The sequence below is a fragment of the Scyliorhinus torazame genome, chromosome 13, assembly GCF_047496885.1.
Source record: "Scyliorhinus torazame isolate Kashiwa2021f chromosome 13, sScyTor2.1, whole genome shotgun sequence".
Lineage (NCBI taxonomy): Eukaryota > Metazoa > Chordata > Chondrichthyes > Carcharhiniformes > Scyliorhinidae > Scyliorhinus > Scyliorhinus torazame.
Window position 1 is genome coordinate 201,361,467 of NC_092719.1, and position 20,769 is coordinate 201,382,235.

General features: G+C 48.6%; 1 protein-coding gene across 2 annotated transcripts in view; it reads right to left on the bottom strand.

The window, feature by feature from the left end:
• Nucleotides 1-20,769, bottom strand: part of slc38a3b (solute carrier family 38 member 3b) — a 143,395-nt gene that overhangs the window by 82,276 nt on the left and 40,350 nt on the right. For both annotated transcript variants that reach the window (XM_072472904.1, XM_072472905.1), the window contains exons 3-4: nucleotides 17,994-18,081; nucleotides 16,762-16,877 (exon numbers count right to left, since the gene is read on the bottom strand). In XM_072472904.1, the coding sequence (XP_072329005.1) occupies nucleotides 16,762-16,877; nucleotides 17,994-18,081 (204 nt within the window). The remainder of the gene's footprint in view (nucleotides 1-16,761; nucleotides 16,878-17,993; nucleotides 18,082-20,769) is intronic.

Below are 20,769 nucleotides of genomic sequence, written 5' to 3' on the forward strand. Positions count from 1 at the left end.
GGCGTCTTCCTTGATAATTTCCGGAGCTCTGGGACTAACTGTGGTAATTCTGCTGCTGTGATCAGCTAACAGCCCAGGTTCACACTGAGCCGGCAATCTCGCTCAGAAGAGAAATGGTAATGTATCAGGCTGGGGACAATTTTTAACCCGACCCATCCAGGAAACTATTGAGATTGGGCATAGTGCTGACTTTAAGCCCCAATCCATTTTATTCTCCATTAAAATCACTGGACACTAACATTGGGCATGTTGTTAAAGCAACGTTGTGACCGATCCTTCGCGAATCCAATTTTTAAAAAAATCACTCCCTTTTCTTCGAACCACAGCAGGTTAAAGAATGCCAGCTTCACTCCGCCTCCAAACCTACTGAGGAGTGCTCTGTCCCAGCAAAGATAGGCAATTGTTTCCATTCGCCAACCCTAATACCCTCACTCCGCAGGGTTATGGGGAGGCGGGGGGGGGGGGGGGGGGGGGGAGAGAGAGAGAGAGAGAGAGAGACTAGCTAACTTGCTCTTGCAGGGAGTCAGTGCGGGGCCAACTGGGTACAAACATCACAATTGATTAACTGAATTCAGGACCTTCCCAGCACAGTTCATTGAGAACCAATGGGAGCTGAATAAGTAACTCTTTTTGACCAAAAATGACAACAATGACGTGTCTTAATAAGCTTCATAGTTTAAGAAAGAACCGATAGTCTAAAAAAAATTGTTCTTTCCCCCCAGAAGTAGTGATGAGATGTTTCACAAATTATGGGACAAGTAACTGCACTGTCTGTAACATGGTGGTTGGTGAACATACAAATCAGGGATATTCTATTGCCTGGTACCAGAGCGGTTGCCAAAAAAGTTCCCATTGACAAAAGCCTGTTTCTCACAGAAAAAAAACCCTTCAGTGTAGTAGAAACATATTTGTAATAATTTCAGACACCAGCACATTCCACCAGCCATTTTATTTTCTTGTCAAAGCACTTTTTCTTTTCAATCCTGCCTGAGATTTTAATTTTGATCGTCTCACGATTTTGTGAATTAACACTTTGCAATCCTCAGCATTCTGTGAGGGGTGTGGTGGCAAACACCTCCGAGGAAAGGCTCCGTGCTCCTTCATCAGGTTGCCAACTCTGAAAGGGCATGCTCTGGAGATTTATCACATCATGTTCGCATTCTGTCATAACGCCCTTTCCCCCTCACATTCAATTCTGTTAAAGAACTAGGAAATGAAAGTCATTTTTTTTTTTTAACCATTCCCCATATGAGTTATCTTTAAGGATTAATCTCTAACTCCTGGAGACATCAGTCGTAATCCTGGGTGTGGGTGCCTCTCCTCCCCCACTAATGTATCTCAGCATCAATCTCACAATAGCATCCCTCCCTCCCTGGCAACAGCCTGATATATGTCTCACACCAGTGTTCTCTAAATGAGACTGCCAGTTTGTGACTGAACTTTAGCCAATTGCTTGTTGCATGATCATGCCATTAAGACTGTGTAAAGTTATTCCAACTCTTTTTTTTTAGCTGGACGCCCTGTGTGAACTTGGGCTCACTTGCCATTTTAATAAGGCTTAACGATCACCCATTGATCGAACATACTGCTGATTTATCATGCAGTTCCTAAATAGATTACTGTACAAGTCTGAAATTGCCCCCTCCCCCACCCCTGCCACATCAAGCCCGACCCCACACTCTGTTGTCTGGCTCAGGTTTGACAAAGGCGAGATTGACTGCAACATCTGGGAGAATTAGTGCCATGGATTAGTGAAGGAGGAAAATAATCATTAAATCCCGATTCCTTTGTCAAAGAGCTAAATTGAGGAAATAAATCCCCGTGGATTTAAGATGCTAAGAATTTCCATCTCAACTTTGTGGGGGGAGAAACTATGTTACAATTAAACATTCCATACAGTGTGTAAAAGCAGCCAATGCAGTCATATCTGGTATCCGTGTCCTATATAAAGTCTGATTTATGCATGTGGTGTAAACTCAGTGGGATATTTTGCCACCATGTTAGAGAAGCTGACATCAGAGAGCTCAGGCAGATGGTCTTCATGGTGGAAGAGTGTTCAGTAATACATACACTTCCTATTCTCATATCTGTCAAACAGAACTTCATAAAATTTCAATTGCAAACACAAGTCTTCAAATGCCTTTTTCTGGTAAATATTTTGGTTAGTGCCCATTACAAAAGGTTTCTTGAATCCCAGACACAGAAGAAGGTTTCAAGGTAGTTGACAGAGGTTTGCAGTCAGGCATGGCTCTGCAAATTGCTCTGTGCATTAACTCCTTGATGGATAAATTCCACCCCTCTGTCTCTATTACTTATTCCTGTTCAGTAACAATTATTTAAGAGTAACAATGAACTGGGTTTTGCATCTCGCACTCCAGCCTGAATCCCAAATTCTCCTCAATGATTTGGTGTGCAGAATATAAGATAACGATTAATGTAGAGTTCACATTTACATTGGAGGGGTGAGGGGTGGTTAATCAAGCTTAAATTAGGAATATCATACCCTCTAACTTCTGTTTGCTGTACACGGCCTCTTTAAGAGTGACATGAGGGTTGTTAAGAAGGCGTACGGTGTGTTAGCTTTTATTGGTAGAGAGATTGAGTTTCGGAGCCATGAGGTTGTGTTGCAGCTGTACAAAACTCTGGTGCGGCCGCATTTGGAGTATTGCGTGCAATTCTGGTCGCCGCATTATAGGAAGGATGTGGAAGCATTGGAAAGGGTGCACAGGAGACTTACCAGGATGTTGCCTGGTATGGAGGGAAGATCTTATGAGGGAAGGCTGAGGGACTTGAGGCTGTTTTCATTAGAGAAGAAGGTTAATTGAGGCATACAAGATGATCAGAGGATTAGATAGGGTGGACAGTGAGAGCCCTTTACCTTGGATGGTGATGTCTAGCATGAGGGGACATAGCTTTAAATTGAGGGGAGATAGATATAGGACAGATGTCAGAGGTATGTTCTTTACTCAGAGAGTAGCAAGGGAGTGGAATGCCCTGCCTGCAACAGTAGTGGACTCGCCAACATTAGGGGCATTTAAATGGTCATTGGATAAACATATGGATGATAAGGGAATAGTGTAGATGGGCTTTAGAGTGGTTTCACGGTCGGCGCAACATCGAGGGCCGAAGGGCCTGTACTGCGCTGTAATGTTCTATGTCTATGCAGCTGTGCATGTGGCATGTTTGTGGCCTCTGTGGTAAATCCCTAACCGCTGCACAGCAAAGCGCCCGCGTAGCTTACAGCAAACACTAATTAGAAATAACGGAACATAGTAATTGGAGGAGGCTCTTTGGCCCCTCAAGCTTGGTTGGTCATTCAATGAGATCTCGGTTCATCTGTGGTCGAACGGCAATTGTGCTTGTAGCAACTGTTAATGGACTGTGCTGGAGACTGTCAATGTTATTTTTTTTACTTATTCCTTGGATGGATGTAAGCATCATTGCCAAGGCCAGCAGTTACTGCCCAGCCCCAATTGCCCTTGAGAAGATAGCGTTGAGCCCACTTCTGGAACCTTGCGGTCTATGTGGTGTAGGAGTGGGTTCCAGAGATTTTGATCCGGGGCAGTGAAGGAAGAGCAATATAGATCAAAATAGGTTTGGAAGGTGCTGTTAAAGGAGGTTTGGCAACTTGCTGCAGTGCATCTTGTAGCTGGTACATTTTGTCTCAGTGATGGAGGGAGTGAATGTTTGAAGAGGTGGATGGGTTGCTAATCAAGGGGACTGCTTTGTTCTTGATGGTGTCGAGCTTTTTGAGCGTTGTTGGAGCTGCACTCATCCAGTCAAGTGGAAAGTATTCCATCACACTTCAGAAATATTTCATTGGCTGTAAAGAGCTTCTGGACATACTAAGGCAAAAAAATGTGAGATAAATGCAGTCTTTGTTTCATTAGCACTGAACCCTGGCCTTGATCCCAGCCAGAAACATCCACTTTACAGGTTAAGAGGAGAACTTAAACAGGCCGATATTGAGGGACAAATGGAGGAGAAGGTGGGATGGTCTGTCACCCAACAATATTTTCGAAGATGAGTTCTTAAACTATATAAGACGGATTACTTCATGTGACTGTCAACCGATCATACTGCTCAAGCAGAGAATTTATACTGCAAATTCTAGCCTATAAACCTCTCCTGATTTAAAGTTTTATTTTCTAGACAAAAAAGTATTTAAAAAAAAATAAAAATTTAGAGTACCCGGGGTGAAATTCTCCCGAAACGGCGCGCTGTCCGCCGACTGGCGCCCAAAACGGCGCCAGACGGGCATCGCGCCGCCCCATAGGTGCGGAATGCTCTGCATCTTTGGGGGCCGAGCCCCAACATTGAGGGGCTAGGCCGATGCCGGAGGAATTTCCGCCCCGCCAGCTGGCGGAAACGGCCTTTGTTGCCCCGCCAACTGGCGCGGAAATGACATGTCGGGGCGGCGCATGCGCGGGAGCGTCAGCGGCCGCTGACAATTTCCCACGCATGCGCAGTGGAGGGAGTCTTTTCCGCCTCCGCCATGGTGGAGACCGTGGCGGAGGCGGAAGGGAGAGAGTGCCCCCATGGCACAGGCCCGCCCGCGGATTGGTGGGCCCCGATCGCGGGCCAGGCCACCGTGGGGGCACCCCCCCAGGACCCCGGAGCCCGCCCATGCCGCCTTGTCCCGCCGGTAAGAGAGGTGGTTTAATCCACGCCGGCGGGACAGGCATCCTAGCAGCGGGACTTCGGCCCATCTGGGCCGGAGAATCGCGGGGGAGTGGGCCCGCCAACCGGCGCGATTCCCGCCCCCGCCGAATCTCCGGTGCCCCGATCGCGGGCCAGGCCACCATGGGGGCACCCCCTGGGGTCAGATCGCCCCGCGCCCCCCCCCCCCCCCCCAGGACCCCGGAGCCCGCCCGCGCCGCCTTGTCCCGCCGGTAAATAGGTGCTTTAATTTACGCCGGCGGGACAGGCAATTTATCGGCGGGACTTCGGCCCATCCGGGCCGGAGAATCGAGCGGGGGGGCCCGCCAACCGGCGCGGAGCGATTCCCGCCCCCGCCGAATCTCCGGTGCCGGAGACTTAGGCAACCGGCGGGGGCGGGATTCACGGCAGCCCCCGGCGATTCTCCGACCCTGCGGGGGGTTGGAGAATGACACCCCCGATTCATTTTTTACAATTAAGGGGCAATTTAGCGTGGCCAATCCATGCAGACACGGGGAGAATGTGGAAACTCCACACGGACAGTGACCTGGGGCCGGGCTTGAACCCGGGTCCTCAGCACCGTGAGGTGACAATTTTGTATTTCCAATGCTTTTGGCTGTATTCAGAATCCATCACTTGAGGTAACATCTTGCACATTCTGGGACTTTTCAGCACATACAAATGGACGTCTACCAAACAAACAACAGTAAATATTGGGATAGTCAAGTACTCTGTCGCAGATTTGTGCAAGGACATCAAGGTTAGACTGAGGGAAAGCGAGGGCATTTGCAACCACGAAGATCAGATTTGAACGCTGATAAGTGCTTCTGGCAAGGACCACGAGACTGACGGCACCCTTGCCCTCTTCCTCTTGATTAAGTACCTCTCTTATTTAAAGAGAGCTGCACTATGCAGCATGATTGAATGAGGACGTCAGTTCAGACTTCATGACGTGGCTCAATATTTAGTTTGAATCTCTGCCCATTTCTATCGCAGACACACATCAGCACAAGCCAAACACGTAGATGCAACTGAGGGTAGGTTTTTAAAAAAGAGACCCAGGAGGAAACAATTTCCATCTGTGCAATAAGGCACCCTTGCCATTGGCAACCTCACAAATGTATTTTTATCTGACTCAAAGATCCATATTACAAATGAAACTTGATTTATTTTTTCTGCGATCGGCTTGCCTGCAGGAACTTGCAAGACGTGACTGTATGCATCAGTGTTAGGAACATAGAAAATTAGAGCAGAAGTTGGCCAATCAGTCCCTCAAGCCTTTTCCGCCATTCGGCTAGGTTGTTACTGATCTCCCAGCCCAACGCCATTTTCCCACACTTAACCCATATCTCTCGGTGTCTTTAATATCAAAAACTGTCGACCTCTGACTTGAACATACTCAATGGTTGAGCTTCCACATTCCTCTGAGGTAGCGAGTTCAAAGGTTTACCACCACACTATGTATAAAAAAAAATCCTCCTCATCTCAGTGTTAAGTGGCCCACCTCTTACTTTGAGACCGTGTCCCCTGGTTCTAGACCACAACCCCCCACCAGCCAGGGGAAACACCCTTCCCGATGTCAAACCTGTAAGTACTTTGTATGTTTGAATGTGATTACCTCTCATTCTTCTATGACTACAGATCAGTCTCCTCAATCTTTCCTCCTAGTGCAATCCCAGGAATCTGTCTGGAGAAACTTTGCTGCGATAGTAGATTCTTCTCCAGGTAAGGAGACCAAGGGCTGGATTCTCCGTTTCATGGACTGTGTCCCCACGCAGTCGTAAAACCTGTGGTCTTTCACGCCAGAAAAACTGGCGTCAAAAGGCCCCATATTCACAGCCCTGCAGTGGGCTAGCAGGAACCCGTTGTGAATCTCGCAGCTCTAGCTGGAGATACGGATCCCGCACATCCGGGTCAGGGGCCGCGCATGCGCACGGCGGTGGCCTCCAGCGACTGCGCCGTGCTCCATGGCGGACTCAGACTGCAGAGCTGGACCTGGTAAATAGCATGCCCGACCCGGACTGCCCGCTCAAAACTTGCCCGGCCCCATATGAGGCGCCCCCCCTGCCCTCCGATCGGCCCGCCCCCGAACATGGCGGCCGTGGACTGCGTCTACAGCCGTCACGCGAGTATCCCGAACGGCTGGAGCCTTGTTAGAAATACGCCGTCAGGACTTTGGCCAGTCAGGGGCGGAGGATAGCGGGGCAGGCCTCTGGCAATGGCTGCAGGTAGGGGTTACGCGGCGTGGCGTACTTCCCGGGTACATAGCTTTTCGGGGGCCGGAGAATCGAGGGACCAGCGCCAGGACCGATTCCATGCACAAAACTGGATTCTCCGCCCCGGTGCTGGATGCGATCTTGGCATCGGGGTGCAGAGAATTCTGCCCCAAAATTCCACACACTGGTCCAGGTGAGGTCGCACCTAGGCAACTGCAGCAAGATCTTTTTACTCCTGTACAATAAAGGTCACCATATTATTTGCCTTCCTATTTGCTTGCTGCACCTGGGCATGAAATGAAAATCGCTTATTGTCACAAGTAGGCTTCAAATGAAGTTACTGTGAAAAGCCCCTAGTCGCTGCATTCCGGCAGCGCCTGTTCGGGGAGGCTGGTACAGGAATTGGACCATGCTGCTGGCCTGCCTTGGTTTGCTTTCAAAGCCAGTGATTTAGCCCTGTGCGCAGGTTAACCTCAGTGACACATGAACAATAACACGCGGGCCCCTTTGCAAATCTGCCCTTCTCAGTCGTTCACCTGTTAAGAAGTACTCATCATTTCAGTTTTCTTTACTAAAGTGGGTAAATTCACATTTTCCACACTGTAGTCCATCTCACCCTTGAAGCCCCTTTGCATCCTCCTCAGAACTCACATTCCCACCTAGCTTTGAGACAGCAGCAAACTTGGAAATATTGCAATTGACCCCCACAAATCTTTGAAAAAGAGTGTGAATAGCTGGGGCTCAAGCACTGTTTGTTCCAGTACCCCGCTAGACACTGCTCAGCACAAAACGCAAGGCTGACACTCAGTGCAGCACTGAGGGAGTAATGCACTGTCAGAGGTGCTAAGAGGGAATCTCCATCCTGCCTGCCCCATTTTCCTGCACGACACGCCCTCGCCGTTAGTGGGGTTCTCCGTTCCATTGGGGGCCACCCTACACTGTCGGGAAACGCAGGGGAATGGGTGCACTGCCGCGGGGGCGCAGGACCCCGCCGACAGAAAATCCCGCAGCTTGTCTTTTGGGCCAGATGTTAAACCTGAGTCTCAGGTGGATGCAAGAGATCTCATGGCACTAATCTGAAGAGGAACAGAGGAATGAACTTGGGTCTCCTGGCCAATATTTATGCCTCAATAAACACCATTAAAACAGATTAACTGGTTATTATCAGATTGCTGCTGTGGGATCTTGCTGTGCACAGCTTGGCTGTTGCATTTCCTACATTCCAACATTTGCTACACTTCAAAACGTGCTTCATTGACTGTAAAGTCCTTTGAGACACTCTGGTGGCCTTGCAGGCTCAAATCCATCGAATCCCTACAGTAGCAGAAGGAGGTCATTCGGTCCATCGATTCTGCATCAACCATCCGAAACAGCACTCTACCTAGGCTCACGCCCCCCCTCTCTCCCCATAAACCCACACATTGATCATGGCAAATCCACCTAAACTGCACATGTTTGGACTGTGGGTGGAAACCAGAGCACCCGGAGGAAACCCACACAGACACGGGGAGAGAGTGCAAACTCCACACAGACAGTCACTCAAGGCCGGAATTGAACCCGGGTCCCTGACGCTGTGAGGCAGCAGTGTTGACCACTGTGCCACCCCCGTCAAATGAAAATATAGATCTAAAACAGAGGAATTAATTGGCAAGCAAAGAGTTTATAATATCTCCATTTCTTACCTGAAATTGACTGCTAGCATCCTTGAACACCTCCAATTTTATTTTTGACATTTTATTTTCTCTCTCTGTCATCATCTGTACTCCCCAGTCAGGAGGTTAGGCAGATGACCTACCCGCCCTCTCAACCCACTGCCAATGGCTGCCCTACCACTGCCAAAAAAGGATTGGAAAGTGACCTTCGTTCTCACCTTGTGGATTGAGAAGCTGCTGGCTCAGACTCTGCATGTCCTGCCAACATCATCTCTGGAAGGGTAGGGAACTTATCTTGTGCACAATTATAGTCTCAAATCAGAATCCAGCCACTTTGTAGTCACGACACTGGCATTTTCATGTGCCAAGCAACTGTGCAACCATTCAACGCTTGGTTTCAACGCATGATGTAGATTAACATGTGCTCAATTTATCAGCTGCTGTACTCATCCCAAAGTGTCCCTCATCCAAATATGGGCATATGCACATAATAACAATGAGTTGCTTGTCATAACTTCATATAAATTCATGTATTGATCCCACTAATTAGAATTATCATTATTATTGGATTAATGAAAATAAAATAATTAAGCTTTCAAAATTAAAAGTGAATACTCTGTCAATCCATTTCTCCATATGAATGTGCCAAAGAAGGCATCAATCTTTCAAAGCTATTGTGGTATCTCAGCTTAGATATTCATTTACATTCTCAACAGCAACAACCAATAATGTGCATTTCATGTAGATAAAATATTCCAAAGTGTTTATGTAAATATAAATGGATTGGCCATGCTAAATTGCCCCTAAGTGTCCAAAAGATTGGGTGGGGTTACGGGGATAGGATGGGGGAGTGGGCCTGATAGGGCAGTGACCGCATGGGCCAAATGGCCTCTTTCTACTCTGTCGGGATTCTAAGATAAAAAGATATGAGTCAAAGATCAGAATAGGTGTCTTAAAAAACATTTCCAATTAAGAGGCAATTTAGCGTGGCCAATTCACCTACCCTGCACATCTTTGGGTTGTAGGGGTGAGACCCACGCAGACACAGGGAAAATATGCAAACTCCACTCAGTCAGTGACTCAAGGCCAAGATCGAACCCGGTCTTTGATGCTGTGAGGCAGCAGTGCGAACTACTGTGTCACCGCACCACGCTTAGATTAGGTGGGTTGCCCAACATTTTTGGTTCAAGGATGGATTTTAAGAAAGATTAAAAGGAAACGGTAAGGACTCTAAGTGTCTTTCAAAGCATCAGGAGAATCCAGTATGTCTTTAAATACTTTACATCCAATTCAATACTTTTGAAAAGTAATCACTGCTGACATGTGGTCAAATGCAGCAGGCAACCTACGCACAAGAGCTCCCACAAACAGCTATGAGATAAATGGTCTGATAATAAACTTTCCTTAGTGGTATTGGCTGATGTATAAAATGTTGACTAGCGCATCATGGGAAATCCTTCATTCAAATAATGCTATGGGCTCTTTTACATCCACCAGAGTATGGTGGTGGGGCCTAGATGTAACATCGCACTTCTGGCAGTGAACCGGTTATGTGCTCCGGTCCCTAAAATGGGGCTTGAGCTCAGAAGTGGAAATGCTATCACTGAGCCACACAAAGTAGAAAAGGGAAGTGGAGATATGGAGAGGGTTAGGGAAAGTACTCCAGAGAGTGGGACTGCGGTGATTGAAGACATATCCGCCAGTCGTGTGGTGAAAGGTCAGAAAGGTGACTAAGAGGAGTCGGTAAGTAAGATACAGGACAAGCAATAAGAGCGAACAACAGTGCTTGAGGCGCTCACCGTAAAAGGAATTGGGCGCTATTTGTATTGGTGTTGTCCAAGCAAAGATTCAAAGCAACTGACTCTCTTCAGTAAATTTTCTGTTCTTAACTTTCAGTTCTTTGCTTTGATGGGCGTACCAATTGCCAGGATAACCGAGTAGGGGCAAAAGTTGTATGTGGCCCCACAATGTGCCAGACATGAGTAAGCTGCTCCTTTTCATCCACTCTGTCCCATATAGGAGTTAATGTGTAGGCACGAAGGCAGATGGATGTATGATGGGGCTTTCCCCGTCAGCCACTGTAACTTTGGTATAAGATCACCAGAGACTCAATTTACACAATTAACCATAGAATCATAGAATTTACAGTGCAGAAGGGGGTCATTCGTCGCATCAAGACTGCACCGGCCCTTGGAAAGAGCACTCAAGCCCATGCCTTCACCCTATCCTCGTAACCCAGTAACTCCATTTAACCTTTTTGGACATTAAGGACAATTTAGCATGGCCAATCCACCTAACCTGCACATCTTTGGACTGCGGGAGGAAACCGGAGCACCCGGAGGAAACTCACCCAGACACGGGGAGAACATGCAGACTCCGCACAGACAGCGACCCAAGCCGGGAATCGAACCTGGGCCACTGGAGCTGTGAAGCGACTGTGCTAACCACTGTGCTACCGTGCAGAGTTTCGTCCAAAGTCACATTGGCCAGGCAGGAGAACCAGTCAGAAAATTCCCTGAAAAAACGTGCCCAAATGTAGTGGAGAGGATTGTTCATTTTAACCAGGATATTTGACACTGTGTTTATTTTCTGAGTGTAAAGGGTGAGACTTGGCATAGATATTTTTATTACTTCTTGGTTAGTGGAATCAGTCACTCAGAAGAGTTGCTTATTCTGGTACACTGAAAACTACATTGGTGCCATTTACTGTTCTCACCCTGAACTGGAATATTTCATCAACTTTGCTTCCAATTTTCACCCTTCCCTCACATGGTTCATCTCCCACTCATCTCTTCCTCAATTTCTGTCAACCAATATTCACCCTAAGCCCACTGACTCCCACTGACTCCTTACACTTACATACACCCCAATTCCTGTAATGACTCCATTCCACCCTTCCAGTTTCTCTGTCTTCGTTGCATATCCTTTGTTGATAAAACCTTCCATATCAATGCCTCCGATATGTGTTTCTTTTTGCTCAAGTGAGGACTCGCCCCAGCCATGGTTCCCAGGACCCTTGACCGTCTCTGTCCCATTTCATACACTCCTGCCCTCACCATTCTCCTCCCTCCCCAAAATACGATAGGATTCCCCTTGCTCTCATCCTCCAACCCACCAGCCTCCATATTCAACAGATCATCCTCCACCATTGCTGATCGCTCCAGTGTGATGCCACCACCAAACACACCTTTGCCTTCCCTGTCCTTGCAGCATTCCAAAGGAAGCATTCCCTGTATAAGAACCCGGTCCACTCCTCAAAATCACCCCCAACACCCTCTCCACTCCCCAAAGCACCTTCCTGGGCAAGCATAGAAGCAGCAATCAATGCCTTTTCATCTCCTTCTTTCTCACTGTCGCGGACCCAGAATTTCAGGTGAAACAGCAATTTCCGTGCACTTCTTTCCAATCAGTGTATTGTATTCACTGCTCATGGTGCTGTCATCTCTACATTGGGGAGACCAAACAAAGATTGGGTAACTGCCTTGTGGTATACTTCTGTTCAGTCCAGCGGGATTCCAATCTTCCAATCACTTGCCATTTTAATTCTCTACCTCGGTCTCACATTGACCTCTCTGTCCTTGGCCTCATGTTGTGTTCCAGTGCAACTGTACAGTTCAGGAACCACACCTCAATGTACATTTCAGGAACCACACCTCAATGTACATTTCAGGAACCCCACCGAATCATTTGATTTGGCACTTTACAGTCTTCCGGACTGGACATTGCATTAAACCGTTTCAGACCGTAATCTCTGCCCCCATCTTGGGGTGGGGCGGGGAGGGGGCATAGGGAAGGGGTGACCCTGCTTTGCAGTCTGTGGGACCCAGGGCAGTATCTTGTTCATAGCAGCCAGCTTATCGGCTGCCACTGGGCAGTTGCCCAGCCTCTCGTTGCTGCCAGCCAATTGGACGGCTGGCAGCTCAGCTGTGCCACTGAAGGCGGTGGCCATTGCTTGGGCTGCACCCAGAAGAAAAGGATGCACTGGATGGCTGCCACGCTCAGAATGGGGTAAATGGAGTCTGGGGTCTAGGGCCAGTCAAGTTGACCCGGTGAGGGGGAGCAAGGTGGCGGTCATAAATTTTGGGTTGTGCAGTTGCCACAGGAACAGCCATTGCTGTAGAGCAGAGGCCAAAGAGTGACCGAAAAGAAGAACCCCACACCGAGCCTCCTGGGAGGGTTCTGAGGTTGACCAGGTGGTCTCCACATGCAGTTGTGCATTCACGTGCCACGGGTAAAATGCCAGTGGTGGCAGGAACAGGCCCTTAGTTGGCCACTGAAGTGGCCTCTGGGTGGAAGGGCCTCTCTCTGGGTGGACTATACAATGGTGAGGGAAAATGGGTGATGAGGATGACAGGCAGTCCACATCCACTCATCACCCATCTTCCCTCACCATTGTACAGTCCACATGCCTCCCAGAAGGCTGGTTAACTTCAGCCCATCAACTCTGTTTCTCTCTCCACAGATTCTGCCAGACCTGCTGAGGTTTCCCAGCCTTTTCTCTTTCTATTTTCAGTTAAGTCTGATACCATAGAGAACATGCCCAGCTCCTGTACATACTGACACAGTAAGGAACAGTTCAGTCTTGCCCGGTGCTTTCTAAATGATAATTAATGTGTCTTTTGCCCTCGATCATATGGCTTCCTCATACCCTTGAGCAGTGAAAGTATTGTGCAATAATAAAGGAAATCAGTATAAAGCTAAAAAAAATGTAGGATGGAATTTCTCCAAAATTGCACCCTTTCTTCCCCCCTCCCCCTCACTGGCACCACTCCCAACCCCTCCACAGTCTCCTGCACACCTCCCATCCCAATGCACAACTACTCCCTCTCAACACCATCGGGCCCCCCTCAACACCCCCCAATGAGGATCCCCAGAGGGCCCATCTCAGGCAGTGCCAATCTGAGAGTGCCCCGGCACCCAGGCACTGCCAGGTTAGTAGTGCCAGGTGGCCATGTTCCTCACCACCTGGCGACTATACCCACCTCTGCACCCCCAGCGTGGTCATCACGGCTGGTTCGCATTTCTGAAAACCAGAAATAATTTGCGCAGTCACGGCAGCTGGGTGGGCGGATAAGGCATGGGTGGATGTTACAATATCAAGCCCAGTAAGTATATGTTAAGATATAAAAAATTATTGAAATCAGGTTCAAGTCACTGGCGGGGGTGGGGTGGGAAGATGTCAAACAGAGATCTTGTCGCAAATTCTGTTATGGCCCTCTCGTGATATTTAGCGGTGATAACAGAATTTGTGCCCATCGTGAATCCTGACTGTAGTTTCTAAGTGTGCGTAGTGCATAATTCGATCACTTTAAAAGAGGGATCGCATTACAGCCAATCCACTCCCACACTATGTGCTCAAGTCGACAATCGTTGATTCTTCTACATTCTATTCTGCTCAGTTCTAATGCGTTACTCAGATACTCCCATCACCAAAATGACACAGTTTAGGCTGCACACCGCTGTAATTCAACCAAGGAGCTCAGAGGATTTCACAGGCTTCTGCAGTATTACTCGTATCGCTTAAATGACTGGGAGCCTCCTGGAAAAACGAATTTGACGCGCATCCCAGTAATTCCTAAGTGTCTGCGCACAGAAATAAATTCCTGAAATGAGGCATAGGTTGCCCGACTTCATGCACCTCGATGGAACATCTCCCATAACTGAACTGATTCTCAGTGTATTTGCTAACACCCCTCATGATCCATTCTTCAGACCACAAGTATTCACACAGCACATGTATTGTTGACAATTACAAGCGACACACATAACCCCATCAACAGCACTGACACCATTACTGTACCAGTCAAAAGTATCTCTTTATGCCAACCCTATTCCCAAGTCAAAATGGTCTCAGATTCAACATAAACATGACGTCTGACATAATACTGTCAGATTTAACTTCGATGTGCATTGGTCAAAATAGGAAAAGATCATCTCTTTGCCCAGGACTGCTGCAGATGGCAAATGAATTGACTACTGGGAATCTCAGTACAATTGACAGGCCAGTTAATATCATGCTTACCACCTCCTTCAGCTCTACAACCCTCCACATCTGGCCACTGGGTCATCCTTCATTTACCTTCTCCCCACCGACAGCAGCTGCCTAGGCTCTGGACTTCCCTCCATTAACTTCACCTCCTCTCTGTCTGTTTATCCTCCTTTCAGATGCTTCCTAAAATCCACTACTTTGACCACATTTCTGCTCATCTGTCCTAATGCCTCCTGCGTGGCAAGTGTACAAGGGCAAGGTTGTTATGCTGAACTTATATAAGGCACTAGTTAGACCACAGCTGGAATATTGTGTACAGTTCTGGACGCCACACAATCGGAAGGATGTGGACGCATTGGAAAGAGTATAGAAGAGGTTTACAAGAATGGTTCCAGGGATGAGAAACTTCAGGGGTTGGATTCTCTGCCCCGTCTCGCCACATTTCTGTTTCACCCCTCCGGCGGGATGCTCCGTTACGCCGGACGGTCAATGGGGTTTCCCATTGTGGGGCAGCCACGTCGGGAAACCCCCGGGCTGCCGGCAAAACGGAACATCCCGCCGGCGGTGATTCCAGCCCCAGTACCGAGGATAGGTGGAGAGGTTGGGACTGATCTCTTTGGAGAGAAGATGGAGATTTGATAGAGATGTTCAAAATCATGAGGGGACTGGACAGAGTAGACAGGGAGAAACTGTTCCCACTGGTAAAAGGATCAGGAACGGGAGGCCACAGATTTAAAGTGATTTGCAAAAGAAGCAAATGTGATGTGCGGAAAAACATTTGGACACAAATGGTTGGGGTAAGAAATGCACTGCCTGGAAGTGTGGTGGAGGCAGGTTTAATTGACGCATTCAAGAGGACATTAGATGACTATTAGAATAGAAACAAATGTGCAGGGGTATGGGGAAAAGGCAGGGGAACGGCATTAAGTCATGATGCTCATTTGGAGAGTTGGTGCAGATACGATGGGCCAAATGGCCTCCTTTTGCATTGTAACAATTCTGTGATTCTGTGGCTCGATGTCAGATGTTGTTTGTAAAACAAAAGCCTCCTCAAAAATGTGACTGCATGATCATTTCTCTTCTCAGGTCATGTTAGTATATGAATAAATGTTTTTTTCCTTTACGTTAAAATTAATTAGTGGTCCTAATTAGTGACACTGTTCCTCCAAGTTTTATTTAAAATTTTTAAAGTTAGGTCCTTTAGCGCCACTGTTCCATTCTGGGAAGTGGGGCAGGATTCTCCGAACCCTGATGCCGAAATCGCGGCGGGCGCCATGGCGGAGAATACATTTCCCCGCATGGAATCGGGCCGGTGCCGGTTCCCTAATTCTCCGTGCCCCGAAAAGCAGCGTACTCTCGCGTATCGTCTACCTGCAACTATTGCTGGAGGCCCGCCCCACCATTCTCCACCCACGACCGGCCGAAGTGCCGACGGCTTGGATCTAACATGGTCCTGCCCGTCGGGATACCAGCGTGGCAGCTGCGGACTCAGTCTGCGGCCGCCCTGGTTGGGGGCAGGGCAATCGGAGGGCAGGGGAGGCCTTATATGTGAGAGGCAATATTTGAGCGGGCAGTCCAGGTCGGGCGCGTGGCCGATCGGGGTCACTATGTTTAAGGTCCAGCTCCGCAGTCTGAGTCCACTATGGAGCACGGCGCGACCACTGGAGGCCGCCACTGTGCACATCGCGGCCTCTGACCCGGAAGTGCGGGGGACCCGTATCTGCAGCAAAAGCTGCTAGTTTTCCGATGGTTAACTGCTGGCCCCCTGCAGGGTTATTAATATGTGGCCCTTTCACGCCAGTTTCTATGGCGTGAAAGCCCACAGTTTTTACGGCGGTGGGGACATAGTCCCAAAAACAGTTAATCCCGCCCAATATCTTTCAGTTATAACATGGACTAGTGGATACAGATTAAAGTTTTGGGGCAAGAGATGGAGGAGGAGATGTAAGGACGAGCTGTTTTTACGCAGCAAGTGGTAATAACCTGGCTTCCAGGGCGGTGGAAGTGGAGGTGATAAATAATTTCAAAAGGAAACTGGATATGGGCACTTGAGACAAATAACCTTGCAGGTTAACAGGGGCTGACTGGATTGCTTTACAGAGAGTCAGCATGGACACGATGGGCCAAATGGGCTCCTTCAGTGACTCCATGACTGGCCTGTTCTCTTTTGCGTGGGTGCTATGTGTCCAAAGCATGGAAGAGCAGAGATAAGTGACTGATTACAATAGATAAAAGGTGTACTTACAGGAAAAGAACAACGCCAGTGTTGGCCATCGCATATGACAGACCCAGGATGCCACTGCCCATGATGGCATTGCTCAGGTTGAACACTGACATTCCAAATGAGGTTTTCCCTTCAAACTGCAATGAAAAAAGACTTTGAACACCGAGAAACAGAGAGAGTATAAACGATGTAATGACTCACTCCCAGAATTGCCAATCATTCACTGGAGGATCTTAGTTCTGCTCTGATCCAATTAACTGACCTCGGCCTTTTGTCTAAGATGAGTGTGAGATCAGGGGCGAGATTCTCCGAGCCCCCGCCGGGTCGGAGAATCGCCAGGGGCTGGCGTGAATCCCGCCCCCGCCGGTTGCCGAATTCTCCGGCACCAGAGATTCGGCGGGGGCGGGAATCGCGCCGCGCCGGTTGGCGGCCCCCCCCCCCCCCCCCCCCCCAGCGATTCTCCAGCCCGGATGGGCCGAAGTCCCGCTGCTGGAATGCCTGTCCCGCCGGCGTGGATTAAACCACCTCTCTTACTGGCGGGACAAGGTGGCGCGGGCGGGCTCCGGGGTCCTGGGGGGGGAGGGGGGGGGCGCGGGGCGATCTGGCCCGGGGGGGGGGGAGCCCCCACGGTGGCCTGGCCCGCGATCGGGGCCCACCGATCTACGGGCGGGCCTGGGCTGTGGGGGCACTCTTTTCCTTCCGCCTTCGCCATGGTCTCCACCATGGCGGAGGCGGAAGAGACCGCCTCCACTGCGCATGCGCGGGGATGCCGTGAGCGGCCGTTAACGCTCCCACGCATGCGCCGCCTGGCAATGTCATTTCCGCGCCAGCTGGCGGGGCACGAAAGGCCTTTCCCGCCAGCTGGCGGGGCGGAAATCAGTCCGGCGCGAGCCTAGCCCCTCAAGGTTAGGGCTCGGCCCCCCAAGATGCGGAGGATTCCGCACCTTTTGGGCGGCGCGATGCCGGACTGATTTGCGCCGTTTTTGGCGCAGGTCGGCGGACATCGCGCCGATTACGGAGAATTTTGCCCCAGGTGTAATACCTGGATCTGGCATATCTCTCTTGCAGGGACCATGAATTGGATTTAATTTCAATTTGAATTGTTTTTGGAGAAGGCAAGGAGCTGGATTAGGGTTTTACCCCCTCCACACTCTCAGCTCTGGCTTTGTAACTCTGATAAAGGAATTTTTAAAAATCAGCACTTCACCAATTGAGGAACAAACGTCTTTTCACAAACAAAAAAAACAACTTACATCTGTGAATCGAGTAGATTTCTTCTCAGTATCGGAATGAGGCAGGAATTCATCGCACTCAGCTGAGTTTCCTTCATTTTCTTCATACCTGTCGGATGGAAGGAAATAAGATTGGAATGTGCAGAAAAGTTTAGAGTAGAATACATTCCCCACAGGGCAGGAGGCCATTCAGCCCATCGAGTCCGCACCGAACCTCCAAAACAGCACCCCACCGAGGCTCACTCCCCCTCCCTATCTTCGCAACCCCAGTTAAACTGTGCATCTTAGGACACTATGGGTCAATTTAACATGGCCGATTCACATAATCTGCACATGTTTGGACTGCGTGAGGAAGCGGGAGGAAACGGGAGCACCCGGAGGAAACCCACGCAGACACGCGGAGAACGTGTAAACTCCACGCAAACGGTCACCAAAAGTTGAAATCCAGGTCCCTGGCACTGTGAGGCAGCAGTGCTAACCACTGTGCCACACACAATCGTTTCTGCAATAGTGATTTCATCCCAGCTTCAACTCACCCCTACTCCCAATGCTTTTCATCCCCATGTAATGGAGGAGATATTGGACTCCTAATTTCAACGAGTAAAAGGGGAACTAAATCAAATTAGCGATTTATTTTAGCAATATGCCAATCCTTCAGTGAAGCTTTTGCTGAGAGAGCACAAGCCATTGCAGACACAATAAAATTGATTGTTATTGAGTAGCTGCATAGCCTCATGAGATGCTGACAGTTCTATCCAGGGTAATGCTCTGGGAATCTGGCTTCAAATCCCACCACTGCAGAGGGTGAAATGTGAATTCCAAAGAAATCTGGAATTAAAAATCTAATGATCACCTTCAAACCATTGTCGCTTGTCGTAAAAACCCATCGGGTTCATTATTAATAATAATAATCATCTTTATTATTCTCACAAGTAGACTTACATTAACACTGCAGTGAAGTTATTGTGTAAATCCCCTAGTCGCCACACTCCGACGCCTGTTCGGGTACACAGAGGGAGAATTCAGGATGTCCAATTCTCCCAACAGCACGTCCTTCAGGACTTGTGGGAGGAAACCGGTGCACCCGGAGGAAACCCACGCAGACACAGGGAGAATGTGCAGACTCCACACAGGCAGTGACCCAAGCCAGGAATCGAACCCGGGTTCCTGGCGCTGTGAAGCAACAGTGAATGTCCTTTAGGGAAGGAAATCTGCCTTCGGTCTGGCCTACATGTGACTCCAGAGCCACAGCGATGTGGTTCACTCTTCCCTGCCCCCTGAAATGGCCCAGCAAGCAACTCGGTTCAAGGGAAATTCAGAATGGGACAATAAATGCTGGCCCACCCATCGATGCCCACAGTCTCTGAATGAATAAAATAAACTCAACCTTCACGGCCAATTGACCAACATGACCACCACACTGGTCACTCCGCACTCTTAAACCGAGAGAATCCTACGCCTGAATGTCCGATGGCGATTGCATGTTGACTGTTGAGGGGGGGATTGTACTTTGCTGAAAATAAGATGCTTCCTCAGGTTTCACCTCTAACTGTTTACTCCCTGTGTCCAAAATGGACGGGACAATGGAAGGCCAACCTTAAGGGGAAGAGAGCATTTTCCACCCCATCTCCAACTGCATTAAATCTTCAGATATGTGGAAATTCAAAATGAGAATCTAATCCCATAAGATGTCTCACCTGTCTGTTTGAAAAATACACCCTCAAACTAAGTTCACAAAACAATGAAAGTGACATTTAAAAAAAAGTACTTGCCATATGGTGGCATTTGACAAAGTTGTGCACAAAAAAATTACAGGAGTAATTCAGACCTTATATGAAATGCACAGTATCTGCCTGGTCGCCAGCTAAACGTCTTGTCTGCATTCTGTTTCCATGGCGAGTTTCTAATATTAGTTGGGCCAAAGCAAAGTTGCCAGCATCCACTCCGCTGCACTTCTGTCACTGGCAACTGGCCCGGGGGTTATGGGAGCCAAACTGAACAGGTTCCCCATATCAATCAGTGATCCAACCATAAACCTCCTTGTGTTACATTTTGGGGGATGGGGGTCAGAGGAAACGGAAGATGTGCAGTAAACACTGTGATCTTGAATTTAGGCCTTAGGATAATGGCTTATGAATACTCGCTCTGAAATTCCAAGAGGAGTAACCTCTTAATTTTAAATTGACTATTACCTTCATTATAGCACCTTTCATGGCCTCAACATGTCTCAAGTCACTTAACCTCCTACTAAGTATTTTTGAGATCTAATCACTGTTACAATGTAGGGAATTTATGCACAGCAAGATCCCACAAACAGTACTGTGATGATGACCAGCTAACCTGCTTTAATAATGCCTTCGGATAAATGTTCACTAGCACACCGGCAAGTATTCTTTGATCTTCTTTAATGAGCACTTTGGAATTTTTTAGGTACATCTAGGAGACCTTGCTTTAACATCTCATCTGAAAGATGGCGTCTCGGACAATGCGGCAGTCCCTCAGTAATGCACGAGTGAGTCAGCCTAGATTTTGTGCTCACGTCTATGGAGCAGGACTTGAACCAACCTTGCGACTCAGAGGTGAAAGTTCTGCCATTAAGTCATGGCTGACACCTCACAAGAGGGACAGGAAAGCACACAAGTGTGTTCGGGATTCCTATGTTCGCACCCTGCTGTGCAAGAGGGCCAATATATTCTCGCTCAGGACTGAGAGCTTTGCAGTTGTGAGAAGTAAAATGAATACTGAGTCCAGGACTAAACGTTTGGACATCTTCCAATTTCTCCCCTGTGCCTTTTTC